Source organism: Phycodurus eques, chromosome 8 (genome assembly GCF_024500275.1).
Source record: "Phycodurus eques isolate BA_2022a chromosome 8, UOR_Pequ_1.1, whole genome shotgun sequence".
NCBI classification, from domain to species: domain Eukaryota; kingdom Metazoa; phylum Chordata; class Actinopteri; order Syngnathiformes; family Syngnathidae; genus Phycodurus; species Phycodurus eques.
Genome location: NC_084532.1, coordinates 11,903,835 through 11,929,839, shown reverse-complemented (window position 1 = coordinate 11,929,839; position 26,005 = coordinate 11,903,835). Strand labels below are relative to the sequence as shown.

The following is a 26,005-nucleotide window of genomic DNA, read 5'->3' as shown; positions in this document are numbered from 1 at the left end:
GTCTTTGTGCACCGCCATTGATTATCTCGAGCCTCTGAAAGCATGATGGTGAAGTTTCAGGGATGGTTGAGAGTACAGAGGCAAGTTATATTTTTGTTAAAGCTAAGCACAAATGCACAATAATTACGATTAATAATAGTCCTTTCATGTCATAGTATTGTCTTTGATAGAGGTTGTTGTGATTTGGGATTGGCTTGAAAGTCTACATATTGAGTTTTGGTGATCATTTTATTACAATTGTGTTGCTCTTTTGGAATTTGATCAATATGACATGAATACCAAGATCTTAATTTTGCGTTGCCTCATCATCTTAAGCAAGGACACAATAGATGTTGCTGCTTAGCAACAGCCAGCATGGTGAGCAGAGGATTAAGGCTAAACAAGTAGTCCAAACAAAATGATATTTTGGATTAAAATGAAAAAATTAAGTAGTGAAAAGTAACTGGAGTGAAGTTAAAGGCTAACAAAGACCTCTGCATCCTCTTAACTTTGACACCTTTTTGATTTTTTTTTTCTGATTTATTTTTTTTTTTTTTTTAACTGCTGGACTGACACTTTCTGAACTACTTTCACGTGTTTTCATGCTCATATTTTTCAGTAGGAATCAATATGCTGGAATTACATTTTGTTACAGTTGGCGTGTAGGTGTTGTGTGCTTTCCAGTCAACCGTTCTTTTCTTTCAAACAAAGCAGTACATATCCTGGAAGAAGAATTGGTAGAAAAGCATATATTATTGATATTGAGGTTTTATTTTCTGCAAACAAGAATAATAAATGTTACATAGACCAATGTTAAACTTCTCCATCATTGATATGGAAAACTGTTTGAACACCCCATCCATCCATGTTCTATACTGCTTAGCCGCATTAGAGTCACGGGTGTGCTGGAACCTATCCCAGCTGACTTTGGGCTGATTTACTTCAAAATAGATAGATGATGTGGTTGTTTGTCAAGACAATTTGCTTTCTTCATTAGTATCCATTTTCCAATTATTATAGTCTTTTCCTGTCTCACCTGTCTGAGTTTTCAACGTCGTCTGCATCAATGATTTTAAAAAATAATGTCCCAGTGGGGTTTCTGACTCAGATTTTGCTTTTCTGATCCAGTGAGGGACTGAGCATATATATTACCTATTATCCTCTCTCTTATCAAGGGCACCTCACATAACTGTTTACCACACAAGGCATCTAATCTAGCCATTAGAAGAATTCATAACAGTTCAGGCAAGCAACTGTTCTGCTCACCATTTTTAGACTTGTCTGAAAAAGGAATAACAATACCACAGGCATATAGGTGGTCCAGTGTGATTTGACTGTACATGCATATCAATACAATCAAATCTATCAAATTAGGTCCTGTCACTCTGATCTGTTAGGAATGATCACACCTATAAAAAGATCTCCTCTCTGATAATTCTAATTTCAACTTGATGACATGTCTTACATCATCATATGATGCAAAATATGCCTTCAAGTGCTTGGGGAGAAATGCAAAGTAGTGCACTAAAATTCCTGAAAGTTCAATAAACCAGGTAATTTAGTGTCCTGAGAATGCTGTGGTAGTGCTGTAAATCATGCTTGGATTTATGGCGACTCCACCAGATTGGGGTGAGGGGTTGGGCCCAAGAACGGCAAACACACACACAGCAGAAAAATGCGGCCTCCGTGGTACTGCCTGATGACAAATGGCCAGTTGTGGGTCGATCACAAACCAAATTCCCTTGCATCTATATTATGCTGACTTTGTCATCAAAACAAATGCAAGGTCTCCAACTGTGCATCCCTGCAAAGTGAACAAACACCCGCATGTTAATGATTAGTAAAATGTTTGACCCTCAATGTAATATTCATGGCCAGGTCGTGTTCAGAATGCATCAAACCTTAATGTAAAATCATTCACCTTAAGAAGTCTCATGAGACTATTAATGATTAATTGGTGTGTTTCAAGACTGAGGGCCAGATGTGTATATGCAGGGATGTGTGAAGCTAAAAGTTACCACCCTGTGACAAAAAAAAATTGTAGCACACAGAACTGAATAAATGATTAGCGAGTGCCCAGTCACTGAATTTGATATCATGGAAGGGCTAATGCTCAATACTCCGAAGTTGGGCTGAATATTATCGAACATTTCGGAAAGATACACTTCTAAGGTCACACAATACTTATCAACCCCTCAAAGAGCTCAGTGTGATGAACATCCTTAAGGATTAACAAGTGTACCTTGCTTTTTTGGGCATTTACAACATGTATTTTTTTAAACACTCATTCAGAGAATAAGATTGAAAAAATGTTAAGAGAAGAAGAAAAATAAACTCAGGAAGTGGCACAGTGGACGACTGGTTAGCGCATCTGCCTCACAGTTAAGAGGTCGGGGGGGTCAAATTAGGGCTCCGGCCTTCCTGTGTGGAGTTTGCATGTTCTCCCGGAGCCTGCGTGGTATTCCGGTTTCTTCCCACATTCCAAAAACATGCATGGTGGGTTCATTAAAGAGATCAAATTGTCCATAAGAGTAAATGTGAGTTTGAATGGTTGTTTGTCTATGTGCCTTTTGATTGGCTGGCAAGCAGTCTGCTCGGATAGGCTCCAGCACACCCGTGACCCTAGTGAGGATGAGCTGTAAGGAATATGGATGGAAATACAATGGCTGCGAACAAATGGCACAGACCTCTTCTGTGTGGATTGATTTCTCTGTGATCACTTGGTAATGCCTTTGTAGGACGTAAGGAAGGGCGCACCTTGCGTTAACTCAAAACAGACGAGAGAAGACCAGAGCTGCGTGTGTTCAATCTTCTGCCATTATTATTCCCCTTTTTAAGGGTACATTTGTGGGCATGAAAAGTGGAAAAGAGTCAACCCGAGAAGATGCGCCCGAACCATTTTACATTACGATGGCAGTGGTGGAAAATCATTGACGAACGTGCGACAGTGCGCAAGCAACTCGTCTTGTGTATAACAGGAACATTTGCTCATTTGCGGTGACTTTTACTTCTTGCAGCTTTACAGTGACGAGTCAAACAGGGCATACTCCATACAGACCCTCTAGGAATACTGAAGGTTTTCTGACGGTGACTGCCCATTACATTACTTCGGAATGGGTGACGAAAAGCTATGTTTTACAGACACACCCGTATTTGTTTTTCGCATTTGTTAAAGATATCTTTCTTTCCCATATAACTGAAAAGCATTATGGAACTACTACACCAATTCCCAATGAGGTTGGGACATTGTGTTAAACATAACATAAGCTCCTTTTATACCCAATCATGGGACCCACCTGTTCCCAATCAGCCTGTTCACCTGTGGGATGTTCCAAACAGGTGTTTGATGAGCATTCCTCAACTTTCTCAGCCTTTTTTGCCACCCTGTCCCACCTTTTTTGGAATATGTTGCAGCCATAAAATTCTAAGTTAATGATTATTTGGTAAAAACAATAAAGTCTAGCAGTGTGAACATTAAATATCTTGTCTTTGCAGTGTATTCAATTAAATATAGGTTGAATATGATTTGCAAATCGTTTTATTCTGTTTTTATTTATGTTTAACACAACGCCCCAACTTCATTGGAATTGGGGTTGTAGTAATGTCTCCTTTCTTGCAGCTAGAATCTCACCTACTTTTAACCTCAAACTGTCACAGTAATGTGGAATATGTCCGACTGCCTCATTTAACCTGATTATACAAGACGTCATTGATTTTCACAACCGTTAACGTATACCGAACTGAAAACCGTGACCACAAAGAGATACGAATGAACCATGGATTTCATTAACTGTTCCACGCCTTCTATTTACCCATTCCTGGCCCAACATTGCATGGCTGTAAAAATGCCCTTTCAATGTTCAATAATTAGATTATCCATAGTTTTGATCGAGAGCACATAACCAGTGTTTTCCATTATCATTATGAACTCTTGCTGTTTCTAGGTGTATGTGGTCTTTGTGTTCTACATGTCCTGCTTTTAAAGCACATATTACCATTGCTATGCCCAGAAAACTGCTAAGCTGTGAGTAAAACCATCCCTTTCATATCATGTTTTAAACTATAGCTTGTGAAAGTAACATGATAACACAAGCTTTTTAATTAAAAGATCAATTAACATCCCTATCTCTTCAGTCAGATTTGAAAATGAGTTTTCACCACAATTAAGAAATGTACTCATCAGTGCATGACTTATCAGTTTACACACACAGACACTGTTCCAAACTGGCATCTGTGGGCTTCACTGTCCCCTCTATTTTTTTCCACTGTCAGTCAGGAATGGTTCTGCTGCCAAGATTTATTAATTCAATAAGATTTCTATTCAGAACAGTGGAGGAACATTGTGTCCCCTCTGTTTTATTTAATAAAAGGCATTTAAATAACCAGCTTAGTCCCAGAATTGTGTGCCTCCCACGTGGCATTCAATCTTTTGTGTAATTTTAACACTAAACAGTTTAAGGTACGCTAATACACATATGCGATTCATGGGTTATTAGATGAGGACCACAAAAGAAAGCTGTCAATTGTTAAAACTGTATGCTACAAGAGCCTCTTGCCATGAGAAATAATTTAAAAAGTAATTACTGCAATTAGTAGGAAACATTTGGGCTAAGGGTTATCTATTAATGAATTCTCAGAACGTTAATCGTTACAACTGCTTAACCGTGATTACTTTAACATTGTGTTTTTGTCATATTGTAGCATTTTCAGCACAGCATGTCTGCCATGCTTGTGGTTGCTGTGACCTTCCACAGGCATAATGATGCTCATGTTGCGACAAAATAGACAAGTAACAATCAGCTTTTTCCAAATAAACTTTGTGAGGATGAAGTGACTATAAACGTGCACATTATTTTAAAATGAGTCAATACATTCTTAGTATTTGAGTCTGCTTTTAATCGGTGACTACAAAATGGGCAGATGAAGCTGAAAGTGACTGTCAATCGACTCTGAAGTGGAACTAACAAGACCATTTAGTCTGCAAGAGATCAAGATTTCGCTCATTTAATCGTGCCCTGAATGCAGCAAGAAATCCAAATAGCAATCATGATGAGAGCTCTGGAGAGATGTAGAGAGACAGATTTACATCCCAACAGCTCCAGGGCAGTGACTCTACTTAGAATTGGATCAGAATCCATTTCATTGAAGTCTTCTCTTATGAGTTGGAAGCCAGTGTTAATAGATACTGAAAACTGCTGACCAACTGGAACGTTCCCCTTTATATCAAATTATACCCTATTACTGTGTTTGTGTAGCGTAATCAACATACAGTAAATGTAAATTTGATTGATGTGTCGAGTCCACCACTTCACAGCGGGAGCTTTTCAAACACACACACATTAAATGAAATATACTATAAAAGTAATTTGTTAAGCAAATTTGCCGTGCATCATGATTGGCAAAGAACGTTAGTGCTGTTTAAATATACTTAGGCTCAACTAAGTACGGTTTCATTTTATGCCATTAAGAGACAAATAATGTTTATGAATGAAAATATGTCCAAGACATCTCAACCAAGAAACTCCCTCCTTGACCTTACTTTAAAATTGTACCAGACATCATGGGGACTTCTTAGGTGAATTGCAGGCTTGGAGGAAAGTGTGAACAGAGTGATGTTAATCATTCCAAACATTTAAGGTGGGTATCTGCATTTCAATAATGATCAGAATTCATCTGCACTGCAGCTAAAGCTCTTTGCAGTTCAGCTCAGCCTAAAATGCATTGTCCTGATTAATTAAAAACAATCAGTGTTTTTTTTTTTTGCTGACTGTAGGAAGACTTTTTTTTTTTTTAAATAAAAATGGCTGTTGTGTAAATAAGCAGAAATCACAGCTGAAAGGAGGCGTATAGATAGCTGACAAACTTGGAAACCCGGGGAACAGTCTAACAGCATACATAGCATCTTGCAATGAAAAGAAACACTGTGCTAACAAGGGCAAGATGTCAACTCTCATCTACAAACCGAAACGCAACACCACAAAACAAATATCAAGGTGTATGTATTAGAGGCCATTCCCGATTATCATGTTTAGAAAAACAATAGAATAGAAAAACAAAATCCGTTTTGGTGGTGATTTTCATTCTTCAATCATCGACTCTTATTAGGATTCCCAAATACTGTAGTCTCCAGGCAGGACACGCCCTGCTCCAATATTACTGGCTACAGGACACACGCTACTATTCTATGATTGGCTGTTGTATCCCGGTAAAGCACGCCCTACTGCTTCCAGACTGGAAAAGAAGTATATGAGTAAAGTAGGGTGACGTTAACATGTTTCCCACTAACCCTAACCAACCCTAATCTTAACCTTAACACATCCTAAACCTCCTTAAGCCCCAACCCTAGCCCTAAACCTATCAAACTTATTTGTTTTTATTTTGTACAAATGTGATACATGTTTGGGATTGGTCATCTCGTTACATCTGCGTTGCCTCCCCTTCCCGCGACACGGGAGCCAATCATGTTGCAGTGGGGCGTGTCCTGCCTGGAAACTACAAGTATGTGGGAGTCGTAATAACACATCATTAACACCAATTTACTGTCACTTTAGCCATATTGTAATGAGCAGCCAGGACAGAGAGGTATACACTACATGTATTCTAGGGGTGGGACAGCACAGGTAACCCACGGTATGGTCCGTTCCTTTTTTTCCCCCCCTTAATTTATTATTTATTTATTTATTTTTGGCACCATGGTTCGGTACTTGTCTTGTGCATAAAGAGAACAACATATTTCTGTCTCTTTATGTTGCTTGCTAGTAGGGTTGGGCATTGTTTGAATTTGAGCGATTCCTGTCCCGATTTCGGTTCCTCATTTCGATTCCGGTTTCAATTCCAATTCCTTTAGGGGGCTGGATAAAAAAAAAAAAAAATTGAATGGTTTAAATAAAGGGTGTCCAAATTATGAACATCCATTTTCTTAGCAGCCTGCAACATAGACTAAAATGAACATTTGATTCTGGGTTCTTTATCAGCAGTATCAATATCAAACCTATGAACGAAAAGGCAATGTGTGTGGACCTAACCCAATTGACTTAATAGTCATTAATTAATGTTTCAGCAAAAAGTTATAAATAGCATTGTTGAAATAGTTTAATTAGTCTAATTTGATCTTTGGTGAAGTTTTAGCGCAACATTACGCTTTAATTGTTTTCGTTCATCGTGTTGTTCATTGTTTGAAGACTAAAATAAGCGCTAAAAACCATCAGTGAAAAGTGCCACCCACCGTTTAACTGCCTCAATGTTGTCATAGACGTATTTTATTGTTTCACTCATCCAATTTGACTTGACTGAAGTTCCACGCGGTGTAGGCTGAGGCTCAGAGTGGGAGGGAGCACATCAGACTTCTACCCATCGCGAAAGCCTCCTTTGCACAATCTTATTCCAAGGGTTGCACTGAGGCGACTGGTCATTTATTTTAACATAGTTAAGACACACTTCTGTTCGCACATCTTCGTGCGCGTTCTTCGTTGTTTTTCGTCACTTTCTTCTTCGGGGTTGGCGAACTGTAGGCATCGAAACTGGGAACCGAAATTTTTTTATTTGAACGATTCCGAGAGAATCGGGATATTAGTCGAGGTTCCAATCGGTTCTTGATTCTCGATGCCCAACCCTACTTGCTAGCAAGCCTGCAATCTTTAGTGTACTGAATAATTGAATTTATTACAAGTTAACTGTTATTAAAACACAACTCTTTCAAATGGTAAATTGCCTCTTATTCGTTAACTAATTGTATACATATGACAAACACAGTTTTAAAAAAATATGCATAAAACACACAAAATGTAAACACTTTGTGTAACAGTTGGACTATGCGTGTGTCGTGACCAATCGACCCATGCTTAATCCAACTGTTACACTTGTATAAACTATAAAGGTTGGGAATGAAAAGCATCCATCCATCCATCCATTTTCTACCGCTTATCCGAGGTCGGGTCGTGGGGGCAGTAGCTTTAGCAGGGACACCCAGCCATTTCATCCAGCTCTTCTGGGGGGGATCCCGAGGCGTTCCCAGGCCAACCGAAGGACGTAGTCTCTCTAGCGTCTCATGTGTCGTCCCCGGGGTCTCCTCCCGGTGGGATTTGCCCGGAACACCTCATCAGGGAGGCGTCTGGGAGACATCCGAATCAGATGCCCCAGCCACCTCATCTGGCTCCTCTTCTCGATGTGGAGGAGCAGCGGCTCTACTCTGAGATCCTCCCGGATGATCGAGCTTCTCACCCTCTCTAAGGGAGACCCCGGACACCCTGCGGAGCAAACTCATTTCGGCCGCTTGTATTCGGGATCTTATTCTTTCGGTCACGACCCACAGCTCTTGACCATAGGTGAGGGTAGGAACGCAGATCGACGGGTAAATCGAGAGCTTCGCCTTTCGGCTTGGCTCCTTCTTTACCACAACGGATCGATACAAAGTCCGCATCACTGCAGACACCGATCCGCCTGTCGATCTCCCGTTCCATAATCCTCCACTTGGGGCAGGATCTCAGGGTGGCGTGCCCTAGAGAGGGCACGCCACCCTTTTCCGACTGAGGACCATGGTCTCAGATTTGGAGGTGCTGATTCTCATCCCAGCCGCTTCACACATGGTTGTGAACTGCTCCAGTGAGAGTTGGAGATCATGGCTTGATGAAGCCAACAGAAGCAAATCATCTGCAAAAAGCAGAGATGCAATACTGAGGCTACCAAACCGGACCCCCTCTACGCCTCGGCTGCGCCTTGAAATTCTGTCCATAAAAGTTATGAACAGAATCGGTGACAAAGGGCAGCCTTGGCGGAGCCCAACCCTCACCGGAAACGAGTCCGACTTACTGCCGGATATGCGGACCAAACTCTGACTCCGGTCATTCAGGGACCGAACTGCCTGTATTAGGGGGTTCGGTACCCCATACTCCCGAAGCACCCCCCACAGGACCCCCCGAGGGACACGGTCAAACGCCTTCTCCAAGTCCACAAAACACATGTAGACTGGTTGTGCAAACTCCCATGCACCCTCAAGGACCCTGCCGCGGGTGTAGAGTTGGTCCACTGTTCCACGGCCAGGACAAAAACCACACTGCTCCTCCTAAATCTGAGATTCGACTTCCCGACGGACCCTCCTCTCAGCACCCCTGAATAGACCTTACCAGCGAAGCTGAGGAGCCTGATCCCCCTGTAGTTGGAACACACCCTCAGGTCCCCCTTCTTAAAAAGGGGGACCACCACCCTAGTCTGCCAATCCAGAGGCACTGTCCCGGATGTTGACATGCGCGGGAATGAAAACATTCCTGAAATGTGTACGTGCGTCAAACATTTCATTAGCTGACCAAACACTAATTATTCGACCACAGAGAAGGGCTGAAAATCTTTAGCAATAAATGCTCCCACTGAACAGGTTATTGTCTTGTGTCTTAAGTGGCACGGCAGGTGTGTTCAAAAGCATTCTCAATAGAAAATTGTTGTCTCTCTGGTGTTACCTTTTTGAGTTGTCCAGCGAGTGTTATAGCAAGATATGAGCAGAGGAGAAGCTTGGTCCTATTGCTTGTGTTTCTTTCAAAAGTACGGAACATGTTTCAAGAAATGCTTGCAAACAGTAAAGTGTCTGTCAACAGTTTCCACTCCTTCTTTGTTGTATTCAAAGGTTTTACCATATCTGTTAGATGCACTTTGAAGACGTATACAGTTACAACTATGGGTGGGGTCTAAACGCAACAGGCACGCACGCACACACAAACACATGCAGACGCACACGCGCACACACACACAGCGTCAAATGCATTGCAATACCAAAAAACAGCGGTGTATTGTACCGTGCAGGGCATCCCCAACGGTACTGTCGTTCTATTCCAAGTGTATAGCACCATCCATTTCCTTTTCTTTGGTCATTATCAACCACTGAGAGTTCACTGGCCTGACTTTAGGGCAGGCAACGTGGGTCTGGTTGGTTCCCACTCAGTGGTGGCAGTTGTGACTGACTGGCAACCAGTCCAGGGTAAAGTCCACTTTTTGTTCACAGTCAGCTGGATAGGCACACAAGATGATCGTTATAGGAAATGAATGAATGGATGGTCATCATTACACTTTTCCTCTTCTCCATCACTGACACTCATTGTGGTACCCTGTGGTGACCTCACAAGAAATAAATAGAAATGAATTCAGTTCTAATTGGGGTAGTTGACTGAAAAAGATCCATAATACTATAGAGAGGGAGAGATGCACACAGAGCCCACATTTGCATAAAGAATGACTTCAGAGCCATGTATTATTTTACCAATAATCACACAAAAGCCTCATTTGTATTTGAAACATGGTCCTAACATCGTCACATCTGACATCAACAAGAATGTCTGTCTGTGTTGTATTCCTGGAAACAGGTTTGGTGTGGCTTTGAGACATCAACAGCTGGAGTACCCTAAGTGGCTGCATCTGAAGGCATCCAAAAGGGAGCAGAACAAATAAAGTAGAGAAGACAGTTTGCTGCTTTTGTGCAGATATGGTGAAATCTTGTGCAAACTGTCAAATTATATCTTACAACATGGTGCACTTCGAACTTCATAGTGCCATTCAATAAGGAGTCAGGAAAAAACGCTCTCACTGTAGAGTGCTTTCTAAAGCAAAAGGGAAGGTCAAAATTCCATTGCAACATGCTGCCAATTTTTTTTTGTCTTGAGTTTGTTGTCACATTTCTGTCGGGCCAAATACACATTACTCGTGCACTCACTGCAGTAGTCTCGCCATGCTGCACTATTTGCATATCTGTTGTTGACCAATATTGGCCACTCATGCCAGAGTAGCACTGACTGAGGAGTATCTGCAACATTTGCACAATCAACATTGTCCCAGATTATCGCGGTACTAGTCACTTTAAACTGCATACACTCCTTGAAGTCTCGGCGCCCTTTGCACGATGGTCATTGCACCGGACTATTGCTATATAAGTCATTCAAACTGCTCTAAGTGCTAGAGGACTCTGCATCTTTTTGCACAATTGTTAAAAAATATATATATTGTACCCCCATTACCAGATAACTAGCAACCCTTTATTGCTCAGTGACTGTTTTTCTCAATGTCTTTATGTCTCAAAAGTGTTCTCTGTCAATTGACTGTCTGTTGTCGTACTCGATCGGCACTAACAACTGGAGAATTCCAATTCCTTTAGGTGTGTTTGTGTGTTTTTTGGACAATATTTGGCAAAATAAAGATGATTCTGATGAAACACCTTGGATTCCTTAACATGGAAAGGAAACCATGTTTTGTGATTGCGCCATCTGAATTCATCTAGGAATGGACACGAGCCTTCTATGATGTGGCTTTATTAATTAATTAAAGTGTCTTTTCTCACACAGAGATTTCATGGTGGTCCCTGTCTCATCCATCCCTGAGACTCAGTCACCTAGATACAGTAAATGCCTTTGAGTCTGTGAATGGCAGAACATTGCATGGAGGATAAAATACATGAATTTGAAAAGTAGGTCAGAGATCACAACTTTAGCAGGTAAAAAAAACAAAGAACTAATACAATAGAAGTAAGGCGTTTCAGCAACCTGAACATTAGTGTCAGCCTCTGGATGACTGCCACCTTTCACGTTTATCTGATGAAATAATTCAGCCCCAATTCATTCATCATCAGATTGTACAAAGACAAGAAGCAAAGGCAGCTAATAATTTCATGAATGTGCCAGATTATAACATCCTTGTGAACCTTTAAGAAATTCAAACAGAGGTTAAACAGTGGACTCAGTGAAAATGCCTCAATCTCTATGACTGATTCTTCATACCATAGAAAGCCAAATGGCAGGTTTAGTGTTAGTGGCTTTTACCACAGCTCCGTGCTGGGTCTTAAGTTTGTTTTCATTACTTGGTTATTATAATTAGCGGCCTTAATCTGTAATTAGCCCTGAGGTTAACTCCACTGTTATGCCCTCCAAAATGAATTGTTTTGAAATTGGAGAGAAACAGTTTTCCCACATATTTAATTTGACTGTTAATTCACGAAATGACAGTGTGACTACTATTCCATTATAATGACATAAATATATATATATATATATATATATATACTGTATACAGTCACGACTGACTGATGTTTACTTAACTTGGATGAGACAGTTTTGAGAACGGTTCCCCCTGTTGTCAGCATGATACAGATTTATCCATGTGTGGTCTGTTTATACATAATACTAGGCACACATTGTGACAAAACATGGCATAAAATAAGTGTGTGATATGATTTGATCCAAGGGGATTAACATCTTGCAATGCCCTAAATCAACAATTCCTTTGGTCATATAATTCCTCCACCCATGGAACCATTTTGTATACCGCCTATACTCACTAGACACTTAAGAGCAAAGGCTCTCAATAGGCAGCCCGTACCGGGACTTGTCTCTATGCCGACGGTACAAACACAGCCTGTAAAAACCACCCAAAGTCATTAATTGTTAGGGAAAATGTGGTAATTTCAGTATTTTATTGTATTCCTATTCTGCTATTAAAAGTGCTAGACTTACTAGAAGATTAAAATGTGAGATGTGTGGGGAGAAGCTGTGACGTGAATCCCCCCTATATCAAACGTGTCAAAGGAGTTGTTGTCATTTGCCATTAAAGATACATAAACAATAAAACGTTTTATTGAAGTTAACGGACCATAACTATTACAATTTCATTTTCAATGGAGAAAAAAAACTTGTCCAAATCCACTGTAGTAAAAGTTCCATCTGAGATTTGTGAAAAATGAAGTACCATTTGCATTGGCAGAATCTTTACTTGTAGGTAAAAGTGCATTTCTACATAACGTACATTATATCCATCCATCCATCGATTTTCCAAATCGCTTATCCTCACTAGGGTCGCAGGTGTGCTGGAGACTATCCCAGCTATCTTAGAGCGAGAGACGGGGTACACCCTGAACTGGTCGCCAGCCAATCGCAGGGCACATAGAAACAAACAACCATTCACACTCACATTCACACCTACGGACAATTTAGAGTCTTCAATTAACCTACCATGCAAGTTTTTGGGATGGAGTACCCTGAGAAAACCCACGCAGGCACAGGGAGAACATGCAAACTCGACACAGGCGAGGCCGGATTTGAACCCGGGTCCTCAGAACTGTGAGGCAGACATGCTCACCAGTCGTGCACCATGCCGCCCTACATTACTGTATATCAGCAGAGATAAAAAGAAAAAAGGCAATTTCTTGCTCCCGTAGGAGCTTTTATTGCATGAGTTCAGTTAACATCTCTATCTAACCAGCAATATATGATAAGATTATTCACTCCGTCCGTTTCTACTAAGCCTTGTGCGAGTGTGTTCACTTGTATATTCATTGGAGTTTCACCGGCTTGTGATTTGCCTTCTCGGGTTTTGGAAGAGGCAGTGACAGACTCTGCTGCTTGCAGATCTATTCATGCACTTGCACTTTCCTACGATGAGTCACAGAGATTGGGACATGGTCCAAATGCTTCCTTGGTGGGGAATAGGAGGGAGCGAAGATTGTTTACCATCTGGACTGAAACGTCAACTGTGCACATGGCTAGGCTGTACTCCTTTACCTTTATCGCTAACTATTTCATGCAACCGTGTAACATAAAAATCATGGCAACCATCAGTAAGAAAACTAAAAATGTGTTTCGTAAAATCAAGTTTGTGTGTACAGGCCTTTCAAGTGCTTTTGAAGCAAGTTGAGGGAGATGCACAACCATTACTCAAACAGGATATCACGAATCATAAATATTAATGGTAAAAGAGTTCAAGCATGAAAATTTACACGACATGTATGCAGAAACACTTTTTAACCTCTGTGTAGTGTCACTGATCCCCCGCCAGCACATGAGGAAAAAGTTTTATTCAGTAATGTCAACAGTTACTGTGTTTCGGTTACATATTTTGGCAAACCTCGTCTCATGGCTTTAATCAAAATATTGTCAAAAGGTTTTTGGCATGCAGAAAGTTTCATGGAATTTCAATGTGCGACAGTTAGTTTCCCTTTGAAGAATATACAGTGGGTACGGGAAGTATTCAGACCCCCTTAAATGTTTCACTCTTTGTTATATTGCAGCCATTTGCTAAAATCATTTAAGTTAATTTTTTTCCTCAGTAATGTAGACACAGCACGCTATATTGAATTGTTGAAATTTTGATTAGGAAAACCACACACCTGTCTATATAAGACCTTACAGCTCACAGTGCATGTCAGAGCAAATGAGAATCATGAGGTCAAAGGAACTGCCTGAAGAGCTCAGACAGATCTGGCCAAGGTTACAAAAACAATTCTGCTGCACTTAAGGTTCGTAAGAGCACAGTGGCCTCCATAACCCTTAAATGGAAGATGTTTGGTACGACCAGAACCCTTCCTAGAGCTGGCCATCCGGCCAAACTGAGCCTTGGTGAGGGAGGTAAAGAAGAACCCAAAGATAACTGTGGCTGAGCTCCAGAGTCGGGAGATGGGAGAAAGTTCTAGAAGTCAACCATCACTGCAGAACCTCCACCAGTCGGGGCTTTATGGCAGAGTGGCCTGACGGAAGCCTGTCCTCAGTGCAAGACACGTGAAAGCCTGCATGCAGTTGGCTAAAAAAGAAAAACACCTGAAGGACTCCCAGATGGTGAGAAATAAGATTCTCTGGTCTGATTTGACCGAAATAGAACATTTTGGACTTAATTCTAAGTGGTATGTGTGGAGAAAACAAGGCACTGCTCATCAATTGTCCAATACAGTCCCAACAGTGAAGCATCGTGGTGGCAGCATCATCATGCTGTGGGGGTGTTTTTCAGCTGCAGGGACAGGACGACTGGTTGCAATCGAAAGAAAGATGAATGCGGCCAAGTACAGGGATATCCTGGATGAAAACCTTCTCCAGAGTGCTCAGAGCTTCAGACTAGGCCGAGGGTTCACCTTCCATCCAGACAAGACCTTAAGCACACAGCTAAAATAACAAAGGGGTGGCTTCAGAACAACTCCGTGACTGTTCTTGAATGGCCCAGACAGAGCCCTGACTTAAACCCAATTGATCATCTCTGTAGAGACCTGAAAATGGCTGTCCACCAACATTCACCATCAAACCTGACAGAACTGGAGAGTATCTGCAAGGAGTAATGGCAGAGGATCCCTAAATCCAGGTGTGAAAAACTTGTTGCATCAAAAGACTCATGGCTGTATTAGCTCAAGTGTGCTTCTACTAAATACTGAACAAAGGGTCTGAATACTTATGGCTGTGTGACATTTCAGTTTTTCTTTTTTAATAAATCTGCAAAAAATTCAGCAATTCTGTTTTTTTTCTGTCAATATGGGGTGCTGTGTGTACATTAATGAGGAAAAAAATTAAATTAAATGATTTTAGCAAATGGCTGCAATATAACATACAACCCCAATTCCAATGAAGTTGGGACGTTGTCCATCCATTTTCTGAGCCGCTTATCCTCACTAGGGTCGCGGGCATGCTGGAGCCTATCCCAGCTGTCATCGGGCAGGAGGCGGGGTACACCCTGAACTGGTTGCCAGCCAATCGCAGGGCACATACAAACAAACAACCATTCGCACTCACATGCACACCTACGGGCAATTTAGAGTCTCCAATTTATGCATGTTTTTTGGGATGTGGGAGGAAACCGGAGTGCCCGGAGAAAACCCACGCAGGCACGGGGAGAACATGCAAACTCCACACAGGCGGGGACAGGGATTGAACCGGGGTCCTCAGAACTGTGAGGCTGACGCTCTAACCAGTCGGCCACCGTGCCGCCTTGGGACGTTGTGTTAAACATAAATAAAAACAGACCACAATGATTTGCAAATCATTTTCAACCTATATTTAATTGAGTACACTACAAAGACAAGATATTTAATGTTCAAACTGATCAACTTTATTGTTTTTAGCAAATAATTATTAACTTAGAATTTTATGGCTGCAACATGTTCCAAAAAAGCTGGGACAGGTGGCAAAAAAGACTGAGAAAGTTGAGGAATGCTCATCAAACACCTGTTAGGAACATCCCACAGGTGAACAGGCCGATTGGGAACAGGTGGGTGCCATGATTGGGTATAAAAGGAGCTTATGTTATGTTTAAGACAATGTCCCAACTTCATTGGGAATTGGTGTAGTAGTTCCATAATGCTTTTCAGTTATATGGGAAAGAAAGATATCTTTAACAAATGCGAAAAACAAATACGGGTGTGTCTGAAAACATAGCTTTTCGTTAGGAACATCCCACAGGTGAACAGACTAATTGGGAACAGGTGGGTGTCATGATTGGGTATAAAAGGAGCTTCCCTGAATTGCTCAGTCATTCACATGCAAAGATGGGGCGAGGTTCACCTCTTTGTAAACATGTGCGTGAGAAAATAGTCGAACAGTTTAAGGACAATGTTCCTCAACGTACAATTGCAAGGAATTTAGGGATTTCATCATCTACGATCCATAATAACATCAAAAGGTTCAGAGAATCTGGAGAAATCACTGTATGTAAGTGGCAAGGCCGAAAACCAACATTGAATGCCCCTGACCTTCGATCCCTCAGGCGGCACTGCATCAAAAACCGACATCAATATCTAAAGGATATCACCACATGAGCTCGGGAACACTTCAGAAAACCAATGTCAGTAAATAGAGTTCGGCGCTACATCCGTAAGTGCAACTTGAAACTCTACTATGCAAAGCAAAAGCCATTTATCAACAACAACCAGAAACGCCGCCGGCTTCTCTGGGCCCGAGCACATCTAAGATGGACTGATGCAAAGTGGAAAAGTGTTATGTTGTCCGACGAGTCCACATTTCAAATTGATTTTGGAAATTGTGGACGTCGTGTCCTCCGGGCCAAAGAGGAAAAGAACCATCCGGACTGTTATGGACGCAAAGTTCAAAAGCCAGCATCTGTGACGGTATGGGGCTGTGTTAGTGCCAATGGCATGGGTAACTTAAACATCTGTGAAGGCACCATTAATGCTGAAAGGTACATACAGGTTTTGGAGAAACATATGCTGCCATCCAAGCAACGTCTTTTCCATGGACGCCCCTGCTTATTTCAGCAAGACAATGCCAAACTACATTCTGCACGTATTACAACAGCGTGGCTTCGTAGTAAAAGAGTGCGGGTACTAGACTGGCCTGCCTGCAGTCCAGACCTGTCTCTCATTGAAAATGTGTGGCGCATTATGAAGAGACAGAGACCCCGGACTGTTGAACAGCTGAAGCTGTACATCAACCAAGAATGGGAAAGAATTCCACCTACAAAGCTTCAATAATTAGTGTCCTCAGTTCCCAAACGTTTATTGAATGTTGTTCAAAGAAAAGGCGATGTAACACAGTGGTAAACATGACCCTGTCACAGCTTTTTTGGAACGCATTACAGCCAACCTACCATGCATGTTTTTGGGATGTGGGAGGAAACCAGAGTGCCCGGAGAAAACCCACGCAGGCACAGGGAGAACATGCAAACTCCACACAGCCGCGCGGGGCCGGGATTTGAAACCCGGTCCTCAGAACTGTGAGGCAGATGTGCTAACCAGTCGTCCACCGTGCCGCCTGCAACATAACAAAGAGTGAAAAATGTAAGAGGGTCTGAATACTTTCCGTACTATAACACCTGGTGTAAATTTGTCATGCCTTGGGGTGGCGGCCCGCTGATCACATGGGTGGCAATTCTGAGGTTCGCAGTTGAAATCTCAGCTATTGCCTTGCTGTGTGGAGTTTGCATGTTATCGCCAAGGGTTTTGTCTGAGTAATTCTAAACACATGCAAAAATGTGCTGTACAAACCGGACAATGGTTGAATAATTTTCTTTGAATCAATGAAATAATATTTAGTCAGAAAACTATTGTGACTATATATCTGCGAATATATCAGCTTTGTGATAAATTAAACAGGCCCATATTTCACACAGAGTAAATACAATTTTGAGATTATCCTTATTTCAGTATTCATATTTTTTGTTAGGGATAGAACAATTATCGGCCGGGCCGAATATTGAATCTGATATTCGGCATTTTGACGCATCTGTCTTTTTCTTTTATTTATTTATTTGTTTTTAAATCCGACGGACGATAAGAGATCAATTTAAAAACGGGTATACTTCAGGGAACTATTTATGTATTAAAATGGTTCAGTTAACTTGATAAGAGATGCTGCTGAGCATCATAACTCCCTGCACTTTTTTTCTTTGCACAAAGACAAGTGAAAGATTAACATTTCAGTTATATTGAAATTATGAAGTCACTGATGGTAATGTGGTACATTCGCCTGACTTTGGTGCAGGCAGCGTGGGTTCAGTTCCCACTCAGTGACGGTGTGAATATGAGTGCGAATGGTTGTTGCTGTCTACATGTGCCCTGTGACTGACTGGCAACCAGTTCGGGGTGTAGTCCGCCTTTTGCCCGAAATCAGATGGGATAGGCTCCAGTGCCCCGTGACCATGAATGGGATAAGCGACATTTGAGAACGAATGGATGGATGGCTGGCTTGATGAAATTTCGGAAAACTTAATTTACTGTAGAAAACTTTAGGGAGCTCTTAATTTGTTTAGGTTTTTATTTAACGTTAAGAGATGCTGCTGAGCCTGAAAGCCCCCTGTACATTTTGTTAGAATTTTAAAACTAAGATGTCGATTGTCTAAGATAATACAAAATAAAATTAAAAAAAGTTGTGTTACAAATCTGAAAAGCTGTTTATTAAACATTTGCTTAACGGCTCACTACACGAACGACTGCACCTCAACACATCCGGCTGTCAAACTCCTGAAGTTTGCAGATGACACCACGGTCATCGGCCTCATCAAAGACAGTGACGAGTCTGTGTATCGACAGGAAGTGGAGCGGCTGGAGCTGTGATGCAGCCGACACAACCTGGAGCTGAACACGCTCAAGACTGTAGAGATGATTGTGGACTTCAGGAGGCATCCTTCACCACGGCTACCCCTCACGCTGTCCAGCTGCCTTATGTCAACTGTCGAGACCTTCAAGTTCCTGGGAATTACAGTCTCTCAGGACCTGAAGTGAGCGATCAACATCAACTCCGTCCTCAAAAAGGCCCAGCAGAGGATGTATTTCCTGCGGCTTCTGAAAAAGCACGGCCTGCCACAGGAGCTGTTGAGGCAGATCTACACAGCGGTCATTGAATCAGTCCTGTGCTCTTCCATCACAGTCTGGTTTGGTGCTGCTAAAAAAAAGGACCAACTCCGACTGCAACAGACAATCAAAACTGCTGAAAAGATTGTCGGTACCCCCGTACCCACTCTTGAGGACTTGCACGCTGCCAGAACTAAGACAAGAGCGTGCAAAATCTTCTTGGAACCTCCACATTCTGGTCACCAGCTCTTCCAGCTCCTTCCCTCAGGTAGGCGCTACCGATCAATGCAAACTAAAACTAGCAGACATTCCAACAGCTTCTTCCCTGTTGCCATCAACTTCATAAACAGCTAACTTACAATTCCATTGTAACATGCCGCAAATTTTTTGTCTTGAGTTTGCTGTCAGATTTCTGTTGGGCCAATTATACATTACTCGTGCACTCACTGTGGTAGTCTCGCCACGCTGCACCATTTGCATATCTGTTGTTGTTGACCAATACTGGCCACTCATGCCAGAGTAGCATCTGCACCACTTGCACACTGACTGAGGAGTATCTGCAACATTTACACAATCGACATTGTCCCAGATTATTGTACTACAAGTCACTTTAAACTGCATACATTCCTTGTGCCCTTTGCACAATGGTCATTGTACCGGACTATTGCTATATTAGTCATTCAAACCGCTCTAATTGCTAGAGGACTATGCATCTTTTTGCACAATTGTAAAAAAAAAAATCAAAAATAAAATAAAATAACGAACCGGCATTACCAGATTACTAGCAACCTTTTATTGCTCTGTGTTTTTCTCAATGTTTCTATGTCTATATTCTCTGTCAATTGACTGTCTGTTGTTGTAGTAGAGTGGCTCTAACTACCGGAGACAAATTCCTTGTGTGTTTTTTGGACATACTTGGCAAATTAAAGATGATTCTGATTCTGATTTAAATGCAGTGTTCGAGTTTGTATTATTGAAAATTTTGACGCCAATATTTTCCCATGTACTGTAAAGTAATAGCTGCTCCACATATTGGTTATCGGCCTCTATGATTACAGGAAGTCCTCGAGTTACGACGCACTCGACCTACGACGTTTCGACTTTACGACGCCCGTGCCTCGGCCGCCATTTTGTCCCAGCACCATAGTGTTTCTGCTTAGCTTGTGCATAGTGCTTGTCTGTGTTTGTGCGACGGGAGTATCTTTGCCTTTTTCCCCCTCCTTTTTTAACACTCTCAGCAGTACAGTACAACATCAGATTTTTTTATTTTAATGTATTTTAGTTTCTTTATACGAAGTGTTAACCTTTCCTGCTACGGTCACCTGACCGTGATCGGGAGACGCAAGGGATAACTCCCTTCTCACTCACACATTGACGCACACGCCCACACACACGATCACAATCACGTGGGACAATACCCGTAACAGAAGTATTTCGACGTAAATTTCGACTTTAACCGTGAAATCCGATTTACGTGGAAATTCGTGTTACGTCGCCAGCGTAGGAACAGAACTCGTTCGTAAATCGAGGACTTCCTGTACTAATAAATGGTATCGGCCCTAAAAAAACATCGGCCTTTCTCTACTTTTTGTGACATGTTTGGGTTTGTGAGATTCTTCAACATAAAATGAGTACCTTAATTAAGGTTACATTGCTGTTAAAAAACAAAATAATAATAAAAAATAACACAGACACTTTAGGCAGAAAACCTTATATTTTGCCAAAAAACAATTGGGTGAGTTTCTCAAGTAACCTCACAAAATATGTGCATGTTTTAAAATTCATTACAATGCATTACTTTTTCTTCAATCTGTAAACAATGTGTGAGTGAGAGGTGAAAATGTAGTGCCCGCAGCATCATTCTCCATGGGCTCCTTTCCAAATCTCTTTTTGTAGCATAGCAGAACGGTACTATAATAATTTTCATCCTTGAACCTGTGTCTCAGCAGAGGTATAAAAAACTGTCATATAAAATCCCACTCAGACCCAGCTCATTAGTGCCAGGAATTGCACAGAAATAATGGCCACAATACTTAATTTCATAATGAAGCCAGAGTCAAAGCATCCGTAACAATGAGCTGGAAACCGTACAACACATTCATTGCAGGGCTCAACATTGTGATAAGAATGAAAACTGTGTGAGTGAATTATTTCTCAAAAATCTTTTATTTTTATTGCATTTAGTTTATTTTCAACTGTGCCATGCCTCTGGCTTTAAAGGGGATGTTTGCCATTTCCCTCAAAATTATGTTTTGTCATATTTGTTAAAACTGTAAACAACAGTAAAATTATCTGTAGAAAAAAAATCAGCCCTCTTTGATTTATAAGAAATCACTGCACCCACGGAAACACAACCAATCAGAGACAGGAGGTGACGAGTTGTCAATCATTTGCCATGAACCCACGGGCAAACTCATGGTGGCCACAACCACGTAGCCTCGCACTGACCTGTTAACTTGGGCTTCATGAGCTTTGTTGAAGCTATGGGAGAAAATCCACCGCCGGGAAAAAAAAAAAAAAAAAAAAAAAAGCCAACAACTGGGCATAAGAATAGCAAACACAAATAGAGGGAAGGGACCGCCGGCAGCTGTGGATTCAAAAGCGATGCAGAATTAGCAACATCGGTGCTCAACATATATTGTAAGTAGGGCTGCAACTATCAAAAATTTTAGTATTGGAGTATCATACTAAAGATTTTAGCGAATAATCAACTATTCAGATAAATTATATTTTTGCTTGGTTAAAGAGCAGTTATGAATACACAAGAAAAAAAATAAACAATTTCAGTTAAACATTAATGACTAATTGTTTTTCTTTTTAAATCATCAACTGTTTTATTTTGTAAATTGACATTGAGCAGCAATTTTCTTGTCTCGAAATATTTTCAGTGAGGCAAGAAAATACAAATACATTTCAGCTTAAACTTAGAATTTTTTCTTCTTAGCATTTCTTGTAAGTATTAAAAAAACCCACAAAGCATTACCATAATTTCTCGTGTATAATGCGCACCCATGTATAATACGCACCCCCAAAGTTGACCTAGAAATTCTGGAAAACCCTTCTACCTATGTATAATGCATTTTTAGAATGCATGATTTTGCTTCTACACATATGATCAAAACATTAAGTGTTATCTGTATTTTGTTAGTTTTTTTCAAATAATTATTCTGAAGTTTATTTGAACACGTAATCCTTTTTTTAATTTACTTGCTCTTATTTTGAAATTAACAGCCCTACTTTTATTTTGTAAATTAGAAAACATGAAGGATCAGGTGAAACACATTTAATTTTATTTTAATAGGATTCAAATTAAACGGTCAAGCATTTCAGAAAGGCATTATCATTAAACAAAACATAACTATAAAGAAATTCATGATGGTTGTTGTTCAGTGTGTCCCAATGATCCTAGGAGCTAAGTTGTCTGGGGCTTTATGCCCTGGCAGGGTCACCCATAACAAACAGGTCCTAGGTGAGGGACCAGACAAAGCACGGCTCAAAGACCCCTTATGATGACGACAAACAATGGACTCGGTTTTCCCTCGCCCGGACGCGGGTCACCCTCTGGAGCCAGGCCTGGAGGTGGGGCTTGAAGGCGAGCGCCTGGCCTGCACCCATGGGGGCCGGCCGGGCACAGCCCGAAAGGGTTAACTTGGGTCCCCCTCCCCATGGGCTCCCCACCTGTGGGAGGGGCCATAGGGGTCGGGTGCAGTGCGAACCATAATATACAACTACAATGTGCGAGTCTAAAACGTGACATAACATATTCAGGGTGCTTGTTAAGCGCTGCGAGATGTGTCTCAGCTTCACAATTAACTCTTTCCTGGCATTAACAGGCAGCTACTGTATAAGCCAATAGTATTGTAATGTCCCTAGAAGAGGTCAAGGAGGAAGGGCACTTTCAGTCACTCTACTGAACTCTCGGCTACACAAGAACATCACAAACGTATGAGCTGCTGTCGGTCACAATGCATACCAACAGCGTCTTCCCAGACTGACTTTTCCTTACACTTATGTCACACTACTTATCCCTGCTCACCCTCTGAAAGGCGTACACCAGGGGTGCCCAAACTTTTTTGCCCCAAGAGCTACTTTTCAAGCAGCCAACCTCCTGTGATCTACCTTTTTTTGGGGGGGTGGGGGCCGCGACCATGTCGCCGGTTTGAGAGCTACTAGTGAGCTAAAATTCTGGGCCGCCGACACAGCTCAGCACCAATGTATGTGGATGTACCTTGCATCACCGCATGAGCCAATCTTGCACAACACAACATAATTAACAATGTAAATTGTTTTGTCATTACCTGAGTTTACTCCGATGACTTGCACTGAAGTGAATCAGCCAGCGATGCGTAGTCACTGTCGTATTTTCCATGCACAGTCCTAAAATGCCGCTCCACATTTCCGTTCTTTGGTAATGCGATGGCAGACTGGCAGATGAGGCGTACGCATTTCGAAAATGTCATCATAAAAAAAATACTCCTCGTCCCATTCCGTATGAAAGTGGTAAGTTTTTGTCTTCTTACTTGGTCCAGCTCCCCCACTCATTTTTATACCCTTTCTTAAGTTTAAGAGAAAACACCGAGAGATAAAAATTGTCGGTAACTCACTGACTGGCTTGTTAGTTTTGACACACTGGGCGCCGTTGTTTGCGCATCTGGAGTTACCTTTTAGCAGCGTTGTTTGTGCATGTGCGTGAAAAAAATTCAACAAAGTGTCAAAAAAATTCTGATATCATCGATTACATATGTATATCAATGGATGGATGATAGGCTGATGTCTTTTTTTTAATGTCATGCGATCTATCGATCGCGATCGAGGCATTGAGCACCCCTGGCGCACACACATAATTACAGATACAGTATAAAACTCAATCAAACTAGGAGGGCTGGCAGTGAATAAGTAAAATAAGCGGATCGCCAAGGCAGAGAAAATTCGAACATTGGAGTATTCGTTGAAGCCATAATTGTAAGGTTAGCACCTATTTTTGATTTTTAATCAATTGTATATTCCCCCCAAAAAAACAAAAACAAAACCATTAACATTTAGTGTTATAGTAACATTCCATTTCGAATAAGCTAAATATGCTACCAACGGAGCAATGGCGTGGCTAATGCACACACATTGCATACATTGGATGTCTCATGGATGTTTCATGCTTGTGAGGGGCGCGGCTTTGGTCAGCCACCCGAGGGGAGGGGGGATTAGTCAAGTGAGGCTGCATGTGAATCTTGTTAGCATTTTAAAACTGCAAACTCTCCTTTAGGTTTGCTAAAAGTGCGATTGTGCACAGGCTATGTATGCAGAATTGCCAAAAAGTAGGAGCACTTTTAAAAATAATTTCAATGGTAGCATTCCCTCTCACGCCTCTCAGTTGTGCTTTTCTGTGACCACAGCAGCTAAAGCCCAGTATCATTCATTAATGTCAAGGCTCCTCATTACTGTCTCCTCACACTTTTCGAAGACTCATTAACTGCATAATGGAATAGCGCTTGGAACAGTCAGACCTTCCCTTAGCGTGAATTAATCACCCATTGCACAGACAAAAAGGGACTTCTCACATTAAATATTAAGAAATGTTAAGCATTTCACTTCTTCTGCAACTTTTGTAAGGTGCAGTTTCTGGAGGTGCATCATCAGAGACATTGCACTGCTTTCATTGAAGGCTGCACCTGTGACTTTTACAGTCTAAGGCTGGAAGGCCAGTGCGTAGTGAAAAAAAAGAGTAAGGAAGCATGCAGAGAGTGAAGAGGAATACTTACAGTTGACTGTGACTTTTACTGTTTTGGTGTCAGGAGAGGCGATGTCATTTAAAGCGCTGCATTCATAATCTCCAGCTTGGTCCCTTGTGATTCCACTGATGTTAAGATATTCACCGCTGTTATACTTCCTGGCTGTAAAGAGAGAAGTGAAGGCGATTACTGCATGTCTACAAAGACAACATACAAACATGCACACACTCTATAAACTCAATATAGTATAGCTATCATCTTACAATTACCCGTGGTTTATGCGAGGAAGTCTTGGGAAGCAATTCAATAAAGTGTTGTAATAAACTCTTGATGACCTTCCTTTCATCATAAAATAGCAGCAGATGAGCAGTGCACTCATACACTCTCATAGATGTTGTGGTTGGAAATTAAATGTTGACATCTCCTCCTCTAATTTGCTCATGATTAACTCAATGCCAGTAAATGCATTTCGAGCTTCCTCCTGCACCAAGGACAAAGAGTAGGCACATGGCAACATTCATGTTAGCAGTGTTGCGGGTGTACAAAAGGTGTCCACTCTCATCAAAAATGGAAAAAAGAAGGTAACTTTGTGCTGATACATTGCATGTAGAAAAAGCATGGTCCCTCTTCTAATCCCTGATCCTCCAGAGGCTGGATGGAGACTGAAGGTAAGGGAGGCTACATCCTTGACAAGTCACCAGTCAAATCGTTATGAGCTCATTAACATCATTAGCTTTCACTGATGCAGCCAATTCTGAGTCAGTGTATAAGAAAAGAGGTGCCTGTGAGTCAGCAGCCTGAAACAACAGCTCCGCTAAAATTCTCCTTCATTTTGATTTTTCCATTCTATGTTTTTCATTTAGTGTTAGTTTTGCATCGTGCTAACCCATTTTGAACTACTTACAGCCTTTTAGCCATGACATACTTTAGTGGAAAATATCAGCGGTTGTTGTGTGCACATGTGAATCGGTAGCTTGTTTACAAGAGCTTAGTTAGTTTTCTCCTTTATTTACAGTTTCCACCCTTTATTCATTTTGCGTTGTGCTAAACCGTTTGCACTACTACAGCATTTTAGCTGTGATTTATTTATCTTTTTAACCCACAATAACCGCTAGAAGCTTTGCCCCAACATGGAGCAGGCTACCACTTGGCGAGGAATATACCCTGGAAGAAATATGAAGAGGGACGAGAGCCAGCGTGAAAGTTAAGTAAAGTGAACCGAGAGAGAGGACAAAATGGGACAGATTGGAACCGTTCCTTCTGTATATAT

At 41.4% G+C, this 26,005-nt stretch overlaps 1 protein-coding gene across 1 annotated transcript in view; it reads right to left on the bottom strand.

Annotated features, from left to right (window-relative positions):
• Nucleotides 1-26,005, bottom strand: part of negr1 (neuronal growth regulator 1) — a 215,817-nt gene that overhangs the window by 71,471 nt on the left and 118,341 nt on the right. Inside the window, exon 5 of the mRNA XM_061684176.1 lies at nt 24,766-24,897. Coding sequence (XP_061540160.1) covers nt 24,766-24,897 — 132 coding nt within the window. The remainder of the gene's footprint in view (nt 1-24,765; nt 24,898-26,005) is intronic.